Source organism: Dermacentor silvarum, chromosome 2, assembly GCF_013339745.2.
Source record: "Dermacentor silvarum isolate Dsil-2018 chromosome 2, BIME_Dsil_1.4, whole genome shotgun sequence".
Classification (NCBI taxonomy): Eukaryota; Metazoa; Arthropoda; class Arachnida; order Ixodida; family Ixodidae; genus Dermacentor; species Dermacentor silvarum.
This window is the reverse complement of record NC_051155.1, coordinates 98,602,717-98,615,198: the sequence shown is the minus strand read 5'-3', so window position 1 is coordinate 98,615,198 and position 12,482 is coordinate 98,602,717. Positions and strand designations below refer to the sequence as shown.

Sequence of the window (12,482 nt, the reverse complement as noted above, 5' to 3'; positions counted from 1 at the left end):
TGCAAAGTGGCACCTGTTTATTATACAAGAAAGGCCAACGTGGCCATCGCACTGAGATCAGCACATACTGAGTGTGTCAGTCTACTTCTTTCCCTCGACCATAATGATGTGGTAGCCAAACTTGGTCTTGACGGGCGGGTCTGTGTAGACAGGATTGCCCAGGCTACTAACGGGCAGCGCAAAGGCCGCATCCTGGAAAGGGCCAACCATCGATCCACGCGTCATCCAACCCAAGTCGCCCTGCGTGCACAAAGTGGGAACATGTTGCGACGCATTGAATGGACACTGAAAACACTTTTAAAGCGCAGCTCTTAATGGCCCGTTCCTGCGGTGAGCGTCGGCGACGTAACAGAGTGAACGAGCACAACAGCGAAGGATGATAGAGAAAAGCGTAGTGCCGACGATCGCTACGAGACGGCGCCAGAGTACAGCGTGTTGTGTGTTCGCTTTATCTTTCTTCATTCACTGCGTTTCATTAGCTAACAAATGTTAAACGTTATCGCACGACGCGCCTGCATGTATCAGAAGTTTCTCGAATGTTATCGATGGTTTTATCCATAGGCCGTGATCACGAAAGCTTTTTGTAATCTGATTTTATGCGCGATGTGAATTGTGTAGTGCTTTCTGGAAGCCACGCGGGCACCAGCGATTACTCTGGAACCTTCGACGAGTCATGTATAAAAACCGACGTGCTTGACCCGCAGATCAGATCTTCGACGATCGCCGACTCTACTCGCCGCTATCGTTGTGCTTGAGTGTTACTTGTTTTGCAATGCTTCGCTCCCTCTGCAACATGCCACACAAGTCAGATTGTCCACGCCAGCCAATAAATTGTGAAATAAAAACACGTATAGAACTGTGCTCAAATTTTGCATTGGGGAGTATTGTAATGGTGAATTTTTTTGAACACCGTAACTTACCATTCCTGGCCTGTAGACAAGGTTGCCATGTACATGTGTGCAAAATAATATTTTGCTGAATGCAGCATAGAACCTACAACCTCACATAACAGATTGCTTGCTCCCTCCTGGAGATATTGAAACTCCCACTCTTTTCAAAGCGAATAGCTTTCTTTGGCTGTTTTCGTGGTCGGTAGTTGGCAGTGAGGCTGAAACAATGGGGCTGAAACAAAGTGCATGCACTCTCGAGAGTTGGATTCGTCAGGCTTTAGGGCCGAAGACCATCTATTATAGTGCTCCGAGATGCATGTGCTGTCGCATGAGAACTTTTCCGCACAGTATGAAGTTTACATGTAATGGTGGAGCACTTGGGGAGGACAGCTCTCCTCTTCTCCCACTGCCCTCACCCCCGTGGCAGCAGTGAGAGAGGAAGACAGCACTTGCTTTCCACACTGACGCTCGTGCTGCTGGAGACAACGCACATATAGTGAATCGGCTTATATGTATAGCCACCTATAGTACCACTACTGACTCGCATCAAGGCCCTTGAGGTACACTAAATAAATAAAATATGTTAGACTAGTCACTAACATTGACAGTCATCGTGGCTGGTTTCTGCTGTTCTGTTTTGTTTTTTTTTCTCCTTAGGCAACATCAGTGACGAAATTCCGCAAGTGTGATGGTCCATAGATGCCATCCTTTGGGCACATGCATGCAAGGAAGCAGCAGCAGTTAATGCGTCTCACCTGTCACCGCTCCTATGCCACCCAAGCCTTGGGTGCCTTTGTGAGACACCACCATTGATGAGTTACCATAAGCGCAACACAGAAAGAAAAATAGACTGAATGGGGCAATAGGCAGGACACTGGTATCAGTGCTGCCCCAATTGGGAGGAGCTCATGAGTTGAATTGGGGCAGCACTGACACCAGTTGAAGGAGGAATGGGGAAAGTAAACACAGTGCTTACTGCACCTCTGTTCAAACGAGGTCTTTTTCAAAAACTTCTTCAGGAATATGTTTCTTCAAAAGCATCGCACTCATCCCAGCGTGTTGTTCAGTTTCAAGAAAAGGTGTTTCAGGCCTGAATATGATGCGACAGAGAGGGCGCTGAAGCAGATGCTGTACTGTAGGGCTCCAGGCTAATTTTGACCAGCTCGGGTTCCTTGGCATACACTCAGTGCCCAGTCCATGAACATTGGTGCATTCCATCCCATATGACATACAGCCAGCTTAGCTGCGAATCAAATACGTGACCTTGTGCTCAGCACACTGAGCCACAGCAGTGGATTTGGATATGACTTGGCAGGCTGTAGTGTGTTGCCTTTTGACTTGATGTGTGGCACCCAGCCACAATGAACAGACTGATTTAATTTGCAAGACTCACCACACCGAGCCGCCATTGCTGTGAAGGGAGCCAGTAGCTATATTCAGGGTTACTGACTAGGGTGGCAGGGAAAGCCAAATATTTTGACACAAAGAAAATGCTGGCTTCATATTTAGTGCAAAAAGATGGAGAAATTGGGTTGTGACACATGCACTACTTTTAACTGAAAGCTTTGCCCAGGACATTCAGGAGATTACCAACGCCTCTTCCACATTTTAGGAAATGAGCACCATGCGTGTTAGTTTTTATGTGCTAATCACAACACGTGGAAAGTTCACATATCTGTTAAAGCCATGTTAAAGCCATAAATAAAGAACACACTCATAGACTGCCAGTAAAGCCAGCCTCACACACGAACTTCCACATAGAGTTTATGGTTTTGAGCACTAGCGTTTAGCCTGAGCAGGTGGCAAAAACACAGGGCAACTAATCCACAATTTCATGCCATATGGCTTGACAATGCCAGGATAAAAGACGCTACTGCAAATGAGGCAGGGATGCTTACCCCTTGGCGAGCTTTGTCTTCACTGTAGGCGGCGGCCGCCTCATTGAATTTCATGCCTCCCTTGATCTTCTCGAGTGCTTCCAGGGCCTTAGACTGCTTCTCACACAGGATGTGCCGAACCTGCACAGTGCGCACACAGAAGAGAGCCTCCATCACGCGACGGAATCGTTATGCGCTGCCGAGGGCTCGAGACTGCTTTAGGTATGGTAGAGTAGCACTAAAGAAGTGGACAAAAGGAAGATGTAAGACACACACAAGTGCAGTGTGTCTCGTTAAGAGTTTACTCGTATGGAAGCCTTTCTCTGTCTCACGTCTTCCATTGGTCTTTCTCTTTTGTGCTGCTCTACCATGCCTAATGTCAAATCAAACAGCACAAGCATTTCAAGTCCTGTTCAAGACTGCTGTTTGCTTAAAAACACACTGCAGAGAAAGAGAGGATAATTTATTTAGGAAACACAGAGAGGTTGGCCTGAGGTAATATCCTCTTGCCTGCTACTCTGCTCAGACGGGAGGGGACGAGGAAAAAATGAGGGGTGACGAGGATAGGTACAGTAGGGTGCGATTGTAGGAGCACATGAAGATGTTGAAGACTGGCTTGACCAGTACGAACAGTGTTGCCAAGGTCAATGGGTGGACTGCTCAACAAAAGCTCTCCCACGCGTATTTCGCCCTTGACGGTAGTGCTCGCACTGTGGTTTGAAAACCGCGAAGCCAGTTTCGCTACATGGAATGATTTCCAACATCAGCTAATTGAAACATTTGCGAGTGTTGATCGACGGGACCGTGCCCAGCAACTAATTGAGCTGCGCTTTCAGAAAGCCAACGAAACTGTAGCAATGTTTGCCGAGGACATGGCCCGCCTGTGTCGTAGAGCTGACCCGCACATGCCTGAGGAAAAGAAATTACGGTACCTTATGCGTGGCATAAAAGAAGAACTGTTCGCCGGACTTGTGCGCAATCCACCGAGTACCGTGGTGGATTTTATAAAGGAAGCCACTGGTACTGAACGCGCACTCCATCTAAGATGCAGGCAGTACGATCGCTTGCCCACCAGCACTCCTATCAATGCCGCCGCAATGACCGTTAGCAATCAGAACTCCCTTCGTGATCTAATTAGGGAGATTATTCGCGAAGAACTTCAGAAGCTTGAGATACCGGCAACGGGCACACCCATGGCGTCAGTCGCTGAAGTCGTACGTGAGGAAATTAGACAAGCGTTCTCCGCAGGCGATCCTGGTTACGAGCAGCGTCCCCTAAGTTATGCCGACGCTGTCCGACGTCAACCAGCTGTTATGTCCATGCGGTCGCACCATCAGCCACCGAGGGCCACACCATGGTCATCACCAACAGAGGAACCTTTGAGACATCCGCCCGTTGTGCCGATCCCGTCCTACCGCCAGCCGCCGTCAGCTGCATTTTGGTCACCGCCACAAGACGAGCCTTCGAGGCGGCCGCAAATTCGAAGAATGGACGTATGGCGCACTGTCACTAGGCGCCCCCTCTGCTATCACTGCGGAGGCATCGGCCATGTCTCCCGCCATTGCTGGTACCCCGATGCCTCATTTCAACCTTATCAATCCTGGTCCGACGGTCGACGCACCAGTGACGACTAGATGCTACGCCGCGACGACGCTACTTTTCAAGGTGCTCCCGCAACGCGCACTCTGAACGATGACTCTCAGCCCAACCACCAGACCGATTTTGGCCGGCGGTCACGCTCTCCGTCCCCGGCTCATTCATCTGCACCGAGTGGACGTACTTTTTCTGACCTCCGGGGAAGAAGGTCGCCCAGTCCACGCCGGAGAAACTAACGGCGGCGACCTCTGGGGGTATGGTTGCGGGCCGACAAGACGACGAAAAACCCCCAATGATCCCACCGCAGGACGCCGTGAAACCGACAAACTCTAACGCCGACGAAATTGTGAGCGCCGATATTATTGTGTCAGTTGACGGACAGCAAGTGACAGCGCTAGTCGACACTGGTGCCGATTATTCGATAATGAGTCAAGCTCTAGCCGTTCGCCTTAAGAAAGTAAAAACGCCCTGGACCGGACCTCATATAAGGACTGCGGGCGGCCAACTGCTCACGCCTGCTGGAAGCTGTACGGCGAGAGTCACCATAGGAGGTTTGTCCTTCGTGGCAACTTTCGTAGTTCTTGCAACATGCTGTAAAGAGTTAATCCTAGGCATGGATTTTCTACGGGAATACGACGCCATAATTAACATCCCGGACCGCTTGGTTACGTTTCACAGGACTCCAGATTTATTTCCCTGCTTATCGCCGAAACGCAACGCCTGTCGTCTAATCGAAAACGACGTGGTCCGTCCCACCTCGGTCATGTATACTTGTTTCGGTTGCATGTGACGTACCGTTTGATTGTGAAGGAGTTGCAGACCAAGTAACTCCCTTGTTATTTACTCACGGTATCGCCGCTGCACGAGGCATTGTAAATATCACCGATGGGCGCACGAACCTGCTGTTGACCAATTTTAGCACAGAGCGACGGCACCTACCAAAGGGCACGGCTGTGGCCTATTTTGACGATGTCGCTGATGTTCGTGGGTGCTTTTCTGTACTAGAAGAAGCGCATGCGCAAGACCCAGCACCTGTGCTTGACGTAAACGCTACTTTACCGCAACACAAGCGAGAACGACTTCTTGCACTACTGGCCGAGTTCCGCGATTGCTTTGCGACGACGTCAAGAGTCGGTCGGACGCCCCTAACCAAGCATCGCATAATCACAGAGGACGAAGCGAGACCGATTCACTAAAACCCTTATCGTGTGGCCCCAAAAGAACGTGAAGCGATACAGCGGCAGGTAAACCAAATGCTTGAAGACGATGTGATTCAGCCTTCCAAGAGCCCGTGGGCATCACCTGTAGTTTTGGTAAAGAAGAAGGACGGCAGCCTGCGTTTTTGTGTGGATTATCGAAAGCTAAATCAGGTTACAAAAAAAGACGTGTATCCGCTTCCCCGCATAGACGATTCACTTGATAGGCTTCAACGCGCTCGTTATTTCTCTTCCATGGACTTAAAGAGCGGGTATTGGCAAATTGAAGTAGACCCGAGAGACCGTGAGAAAACCGCTTTTGTCACGCCAGATGGACTATACGAATTTAAGGTCTTGCCTTTCGGCTTGTGCTCTGCACCTGCTACTTTTCAACGGCTTATGGATACCGTGCTTTCGGGGATGAAGTGGAAAACCTGCTTAGTCTATCTCGACGACGTCATAGTGTTTTCCGCAACGTTTGAAGAGCACCTTGAACGGCTTGAAGCAGTTCTGCAGTCTATACGGTCCGCCGGTCTCACCCTAAAGCAGGAGAAATGCCACTTTTGCTTTGCGGAGCTAGAGTTTCTTGGCCATGTCGTCAGTCACGCGGGAGTCCGCCCGGATCCTAAAAAAATTGCCTCTGTCGCACAGTTCCTGTTCCTTCTGATAAAAAGGCTGTCAGACGCTTTCTGGGCCTCTGCGCCTATTATCGGCGGTTTATTGCAGACTTTGCTCGCAAGCTGCATTTACCGATTTGTGGAACCGTTTACAAACGCCCCCTGTGCTTGCCCACTTTGACGAGACAGCTCCGACAATGCTTCACACTGATGCCAGCAATGTTGGTCTTGGAGCTGTTCTTGTGCAGTGCCAGGAGGACACAGAAAGAGTAATCGCCTATGCAAGCAGAACGCTCTCACGCGCAGAAGCAAATTACTCTACAACCGAGAAAGAATGCCTCGCCGTGGTATGGGCGGTTACAAAATTTCGCCCTTATTTGTATGGTCGGCACTTCAAGGTTATCAGCGACCATCATTCACTCTGCTGGCTCACAAATCTGAAAGATCCTTCCGGGCGATTAGCACGTTGGAGCCTCAGACTGCAAGAGTTTGATATGACGGTCCTGCACAAGTCGGGGAAACGGCATACCGACGCCGACTGCCTGTCTCGGTCACCCATAGAATCAGCTCCTTCGACCGATGAAGAGGAAACAGCATTCCTCGGTCTTCTCGACACGTCTACCATTGCACAACAACAACATGACGACCCTGAGTTGCTTGGCCTGATTAATTTCTTGGACGGACGAACTCGGACAGCACCTAAAGCTTTCGCAAGAGGATTATCATCGTTTTGCTTAAGGAACAAAGTTCTATACAAAATGAACTTCTCATCGAGCGGATCAAGCTATTTGCTCGTCGTTCCTACTGCTCTTCGTAGGGAAGTACTGGAAGCATGCCACAACGAGGTCACTTCTGGGCATCTAGGATATACAGCGAACACTGAACAGAGTGCGACAAAGATATTATTGGCCAGGACTGCCCGTTGCCGTGAAACATCACGTTCGGACCTGCCTAGATTGTCAGCGGCGCAAGTCACCTCCAACGAAACCAGCCGGTTTGCTACAACCCGTTCAAGTACCGCAAACGCCATTTGACCAGATCGGAATGGACCTCTTGGGTCCACTCCCTACCTCTACTACTGGTAACCGCTGGGTTATTGTAGCAACTGACTATCTCACTCGCTACGCCGAAACAAAAGCTATCCAGAGAGGCACAGCAGCAGAGGTGGCCCGATTTTTCATAGAGAATGTTGTGCTGAGACATGGCGCACCAACCATCGTCATAACAGACCGAGGCACCGCATTCACAGCCGCGCTTTTAGATCACGTCCTGGTGCTCAGTGGCACAACTCATCGGAAGACAACAACCTACCATCCACAAACAAACGGACTAACAGAGCGCCTGAACAAAACACTCGAAGACATGCTTTCCATGTACGTGAATATAGAGCACAAAGATTGGGACGAGATTCTGCCTTATATCACATTTGCTTATAATACGGCTAAACAAGAAACTACACGGATGACTCCATTCCGCCTTGTCCACGGACGCGAAGTAAGGACGATGCTCGACGCCATGCTACCACACGAACCTGACGACATTGACACGGATGCCGATGCGTTTACGCAACGTGCAGAAGAAGCCAGGCAGCTCGCACGCGTGCGAATACACCTGCAGCAAGAATACGATGCAGGTCGCTATAATGCCCGTCATAGGCCTGTAACTTACAACACCGGTGACAGAGTATGGGTCTGGACGCCTATACGAAAACGGGGACTATCCGAGAAGCTGCTGAGGCGATATTTCGGACCCTATAATGTGCTCCGTCGGCTAAGTGGCGTCACATACGAGGTCGTTCCAGATAGCCCTTACTGCACAAAGCGCCGCCAACACCGTTCTGAACTTGTGCACGTAGTGCGCATGAAGCCCTACGTCAGCGAGTGACTGTACGAGGGACTTTCGTGTTCACCAAGCGAACTTTTTGTTTAGCATCGGGGCGATGCTCTTTTCGAGGGAGAGCAAATGACGCGTGCTCTATGTAGACATTTAGACTACGATGACGATATGTGCTTTAACGTGCTCCGTGTAGTGGGACAGGGGGAACTTGAAGACGAAGAAGACGTCTGTTGTTCTGGTGTTTTCTAAAGCTGTTCCGCCGTCTTGTTCAACGTGTTGTCTCTTGTTCGCATTTGTGTCCACAGGGTCTATTCACAGTCTTGAATAGTCTAGAACACAGTCTAGAATCTTGAACACAGTCTAGGCCTGGGTTAATTAAGAATTCTAAGAGTGCCTCGATGGCTCACTTCGTTGATGTTCTGTCCGGCCATGGGCCCAGTGATGCGTTTTCACCCAACGGAAACACTGAAGGAGTACTGACACGCAGTTGCAAAGCTATAGAAGCTCCACCATAAGCTTCATGCACGTAAAAGGATGACACTCGGCAAGTGTAAAGGTTGAGAAACACCTGTATTAGACACTAAAACTTAAGTCGGCCTCAAAATGGCATACCTTGCGTCAATGATATCGTTGTGACATCATGACACAGAGGTAAAATTTGCTGACATCATGCAGCAACAAGGCTTATAATGACGCTGCTCATAAGACAGCAAACAACAGTGTTGCATGTATTTCTTCTGGCTGTGCCGGTGTGTGGCACCCACAGTGATTGCAGGAACAAGGCGATCTAGTGTATTGCCATTGGCATTCTAGACTAATTGAACCAGTGCATCCTGGGGCAACGCTGATTGGATGAAAAAGCGCATTAGGGCACCCAGTTATGGTATCCTTGACAAATTGCACCGGTGTGCCCTGCGGCGACGATTGGATGAAACAGTAGTGCATCAGGGCACCACGGTTATGGCATCCTCAACAAACTGTAATGATGTGCTCGGGGGCCACAATAATTGGATGAAACTGCACACTAGGGCACCCCGATGTGCATTAGTGCAATTTGTGAAGAATTCCAGATGTTACAACTCATCCAGCTTCTGGAGACCACAACCAAAACTGTTCTGTAAAAATAAAAAAAAAAAAACTGTGATTTAATTATGGTGCTCTGACACGTGCCAGTGTTTGTCCAGGGTCAACAGAGCTTTAACCTTCATGTAACGCAAGAAAGGCAAGTTGAAAATTACATGTCGGCACTCCTTTAATTCAATTTAGACCAGTAAATCACTTTTTGAAAGCTCTATTTGCATCTATTCGGTGAGAAATGGTGAATTATTAGCACAAACAGTGAAGATCGAACTTTCTTTCTTGAAATTTACGCACAAGCCATAGCACCAGTGGCATCAGTTTGACATTCCGATTTCCAAAATATTTTCACATATCTGAGCCTTTTCTTGTGCAGAAAAATACTAAAAAATTGCCAACTTGACACTTTTCCCCTCCTTAGATGCAATGTAATCTTTGTCTTTTCTTTTTACTGGTGAATAATTCATTAATGCTGAGCAGGCACTGCCAAAACACACTTGTCATCACAGAGAGCTACAGCGACACAAAAGGGAAAAACTGGCATCCACTCAAAAGTAACACAAAGCTATACAAAGGAAATTCATGTGGGTTTTTCATAAAGCTTCGTAGCTGAAAAAGAGAATTCTCCTCCTGGTCTAGGGATTTAATTGGGGAACAATGTCTTTCCATGGCAGTCTCTGCCTTCTGAGCTAACCAGGAGGCTAGCAGCACAAAGAAAGACGTGCTCTGAGATTGCTAGCCTCAGATTCTGGCAGTTTTGTCTGGCATGATTAAATTCCAGTCACGAACAAGTTTTTACATGAGCATCAGCACTGCAAACAACATGCTGTCACCAAAACGAAGGATGATGCCATAGGAAGATGTTGCCCTTCACATAAGCCTCGCACATTTTACATTCAGTCAAGCTTTGTAGCATACAGCTTCTGGTATGCTTGTCCAGAGCACATGATCAATGCTTTATCAAGAAAAAAAAATCTATGCATGGCTGCAGCTTCTGGGTTTTAGAGGCAATGCTTGTGCACAAGTGCGCCACGTGGATGTACAACCTTCACCAAAAGATACAATGCCACTAGGAACACGAGTGCTGTTTGGTCCAGGCTTGTGTCATTTTGTGGTTACTAAGATCCCGGTGCAAGACAGGTCGGGGAGCGAGGACACGGTTTCAACTCCCACTCCAAGTACTTTAGAGCATTGCAGATGCAACAGGAGACCAAACAGACATTCAGGAGTCATCAGTGGTTAGGTACATAGTGACTTCAATTCAGAGGATGTACAAGTGGCACAGACCCAAGCACCAACAGCGGCGATTTGGCAATGCTCGCCTTCACACTGCATGTGTGCTCTAGACTGACGATTCTCAAACATTGGGCCACTGCAGACTCCTTGATGTGGATACAGGCAATAGAGAAATGCCCTTGAGTACATATTTTCTTTCTAGGCAGTGCCATGCACAGCAAACAAGAAGTGACACATGCAACAACTTATTTATGACATGCTTGCATATGCCCAAACTATGATTATCTAGAAGCATTGACTGTTGGGCCAGTTGGTGCATCATGTTGTGTCATTGAGCGGAATATGGGCGGAAAAAAACGATGTGGACAGGACAGAGTGTCTGTCCTGTCCACATAGTTTATTTCTGCCCTCATTCCACTCAGCGACACAATATGATTATCTATGTGGCATTCACAGTCCACATGTGGCAAGTGGTTTGCAACGAAACAAAGTTGCCAACCTTGAGCGAAACTGGTCAGTTTCAATTTTTTTTATATGTACATATGGCAGTCAGTAACAGTCGTGTAGGATGAGGTGAATATACATCATACAGAAAAACATTGTAAGAACTTAATGTACAAAAGTAGACATGTTTATCAAACACCATGCCTGTTTATGTTGGTGCAACATGACTTGTTATAAATCAATCAGGATAATCGAAGCTCGCACCAGCAGGTATCGGCTAAAGCCTTGCCTGTGTCTTGTTGCCAGCATGACCCCTACAGTCCACTTTAAGCTCTCTCAGAGTCCCCAGGGACTATACATGCAGGTTCTGAGAAACACTTTCACAATGGCAAGTGTTTCAAACACTCGCGATTGGCTCCATCCAGCAGCTTGCGCAAAGGTGCCAATCGTGACAGAGAAATTCGGTCCCAATTTGGCTTGATCGTGATCGAAAGAGCTGCCATGTGACAACTGTATTAGACAACTGTGCTGGGGACTGGATTTGCTGGAAGCACTGGCTGCTTTGGTGCATTCATCCACACAGCTGTCCAGACTGCTCAAGCAGCATGCTGCAGATGAAACAATGCATATTATGTCAGCAACCACCAAGCTCAAAGTTGCGCTGCTGCTTGATCATGTGCAAAAGCAGTGTCTCCTGGTTGAAATACCACTTCTTTTGCTCCGCAGCAAGCCGGTTAAACACACTAGACTGCAGCATGGACGCGAGTACCACGCCAGCAGCACAAAGTGCACTGCCATTTATGGGCCCACATATTAATGCACTACATGTCTTGCTCACAGTGTTAACAGAACTGGCTACAGAATACTGTGCAAGTCCGTCAAGTTCCTTAGGCACTCATGTATTCCAGTAATACCAGAAACAAATTCACTTTCTACCATGAACGTGCTTTACGGTTTTGATTTTGCCTCGTTTTTCGACGATCCCGCGCAAGTTAGCAGCGACTAGCTGCTCAGCGCCGGTTGCATTGGACATCGTCTGGAGCACTCCACCTTAACGGCCGTTCCACCTTTGGCCTGCTTGCCGCCCTTGGAGTCCGAAGCTTCCGCTGCTTCTCCTGCGCCTTTGCCTTTCTTGGATCCTCCCTTGGAGTCGCCGCCTTTTCCTTTGGGAGGCATATGTCCCGGCTCACGTCTGTACCGGCCTACGAGCGTATAGAAAGACGTTTTAAGTTCATTCCTACATTATGCCGTGTAATCGTGAAACGGTACAGGTGCTTGCGTGTTTTGCCTATCCTAAACTAGCACCTGCCAAGAACGTCGAGCTGTGTCAAGGCTACGCATAGCTATTATGCTATTATGGAGCTACCTACGTCAACGGGACGATATCAACGAAGGCGAGCGAAGTATATTCTCAATCAATAGCCCTGCTACGCAAGTGTCTCAAGTAAAGAGTAAAACCTGCATTCAGCAGTCTATTCAACACAATCTTGGCAGGGAACCCAGACCCATGCTTACAAGCGTTTGCGGGATCTTGAATCCTGGCACGGATCGGCGATGAGAACACGTGTTGTTGCTCACGTAAACAAACAACAAGATTAGTTCACTGGAGAATTAAAAATCACGTAAAGAATGCAAAACGCACAAGATATGGAATAGCATTTATGTGAGCTAAATTTAGTTATATTCAATGGTTACAAATTTGCGAGGAGAAAA

The 12,482-nt window shown here is 48.2% G+C and overlaps 1 protein-coding gene across 3 annotated transcripts; it reads right to left on the bottom strand.

Moving 5' to 3' along the window:
- Positions 1-12,435, bottom strand: LOC119441637 (peptidyl-prolyl cis-trans isomerase NIMA-interacting 4). Of its 3 annotated transcripts, none has more exons than XM_037706240.2 (4): positions 12,285-12,435; positions 11,820-11,971; positions 2,789-2,908; positions 1-240 (listed from the first exon to the last, which is right to left on the bottom strand). In XM_037706240.2, exons 2-4 carry the CDS (start codon positions 11,943-11,945, stop codon positions 82-84), a joined length of 405 nt encoding a protein of 134 aa, XP_037562168.1. In that variant the 5' UTR covers positions 11,946-11,971; positions 12,285-12,435; the 3' UTR covers positions 1-81. The 3 variants fall into 3 exon arrangements, with proteins under 3 accessions (XP_037562168.1, XP_049517430.1, XP_049517431.1); XM_049661473.1 differs by lacking the exon at positions 12,285-12,435 and adding an exon at positions 12,140-12,272; XM_049661474.1 differs by lacking the exon at positions 12,285-12,435 and adding an exon at positions 12,132-12,253 and having other exon boundaries at positions 11,820-11,959.
- Positions 12,436-12,482: the final 47 nt, after the last annotated feature.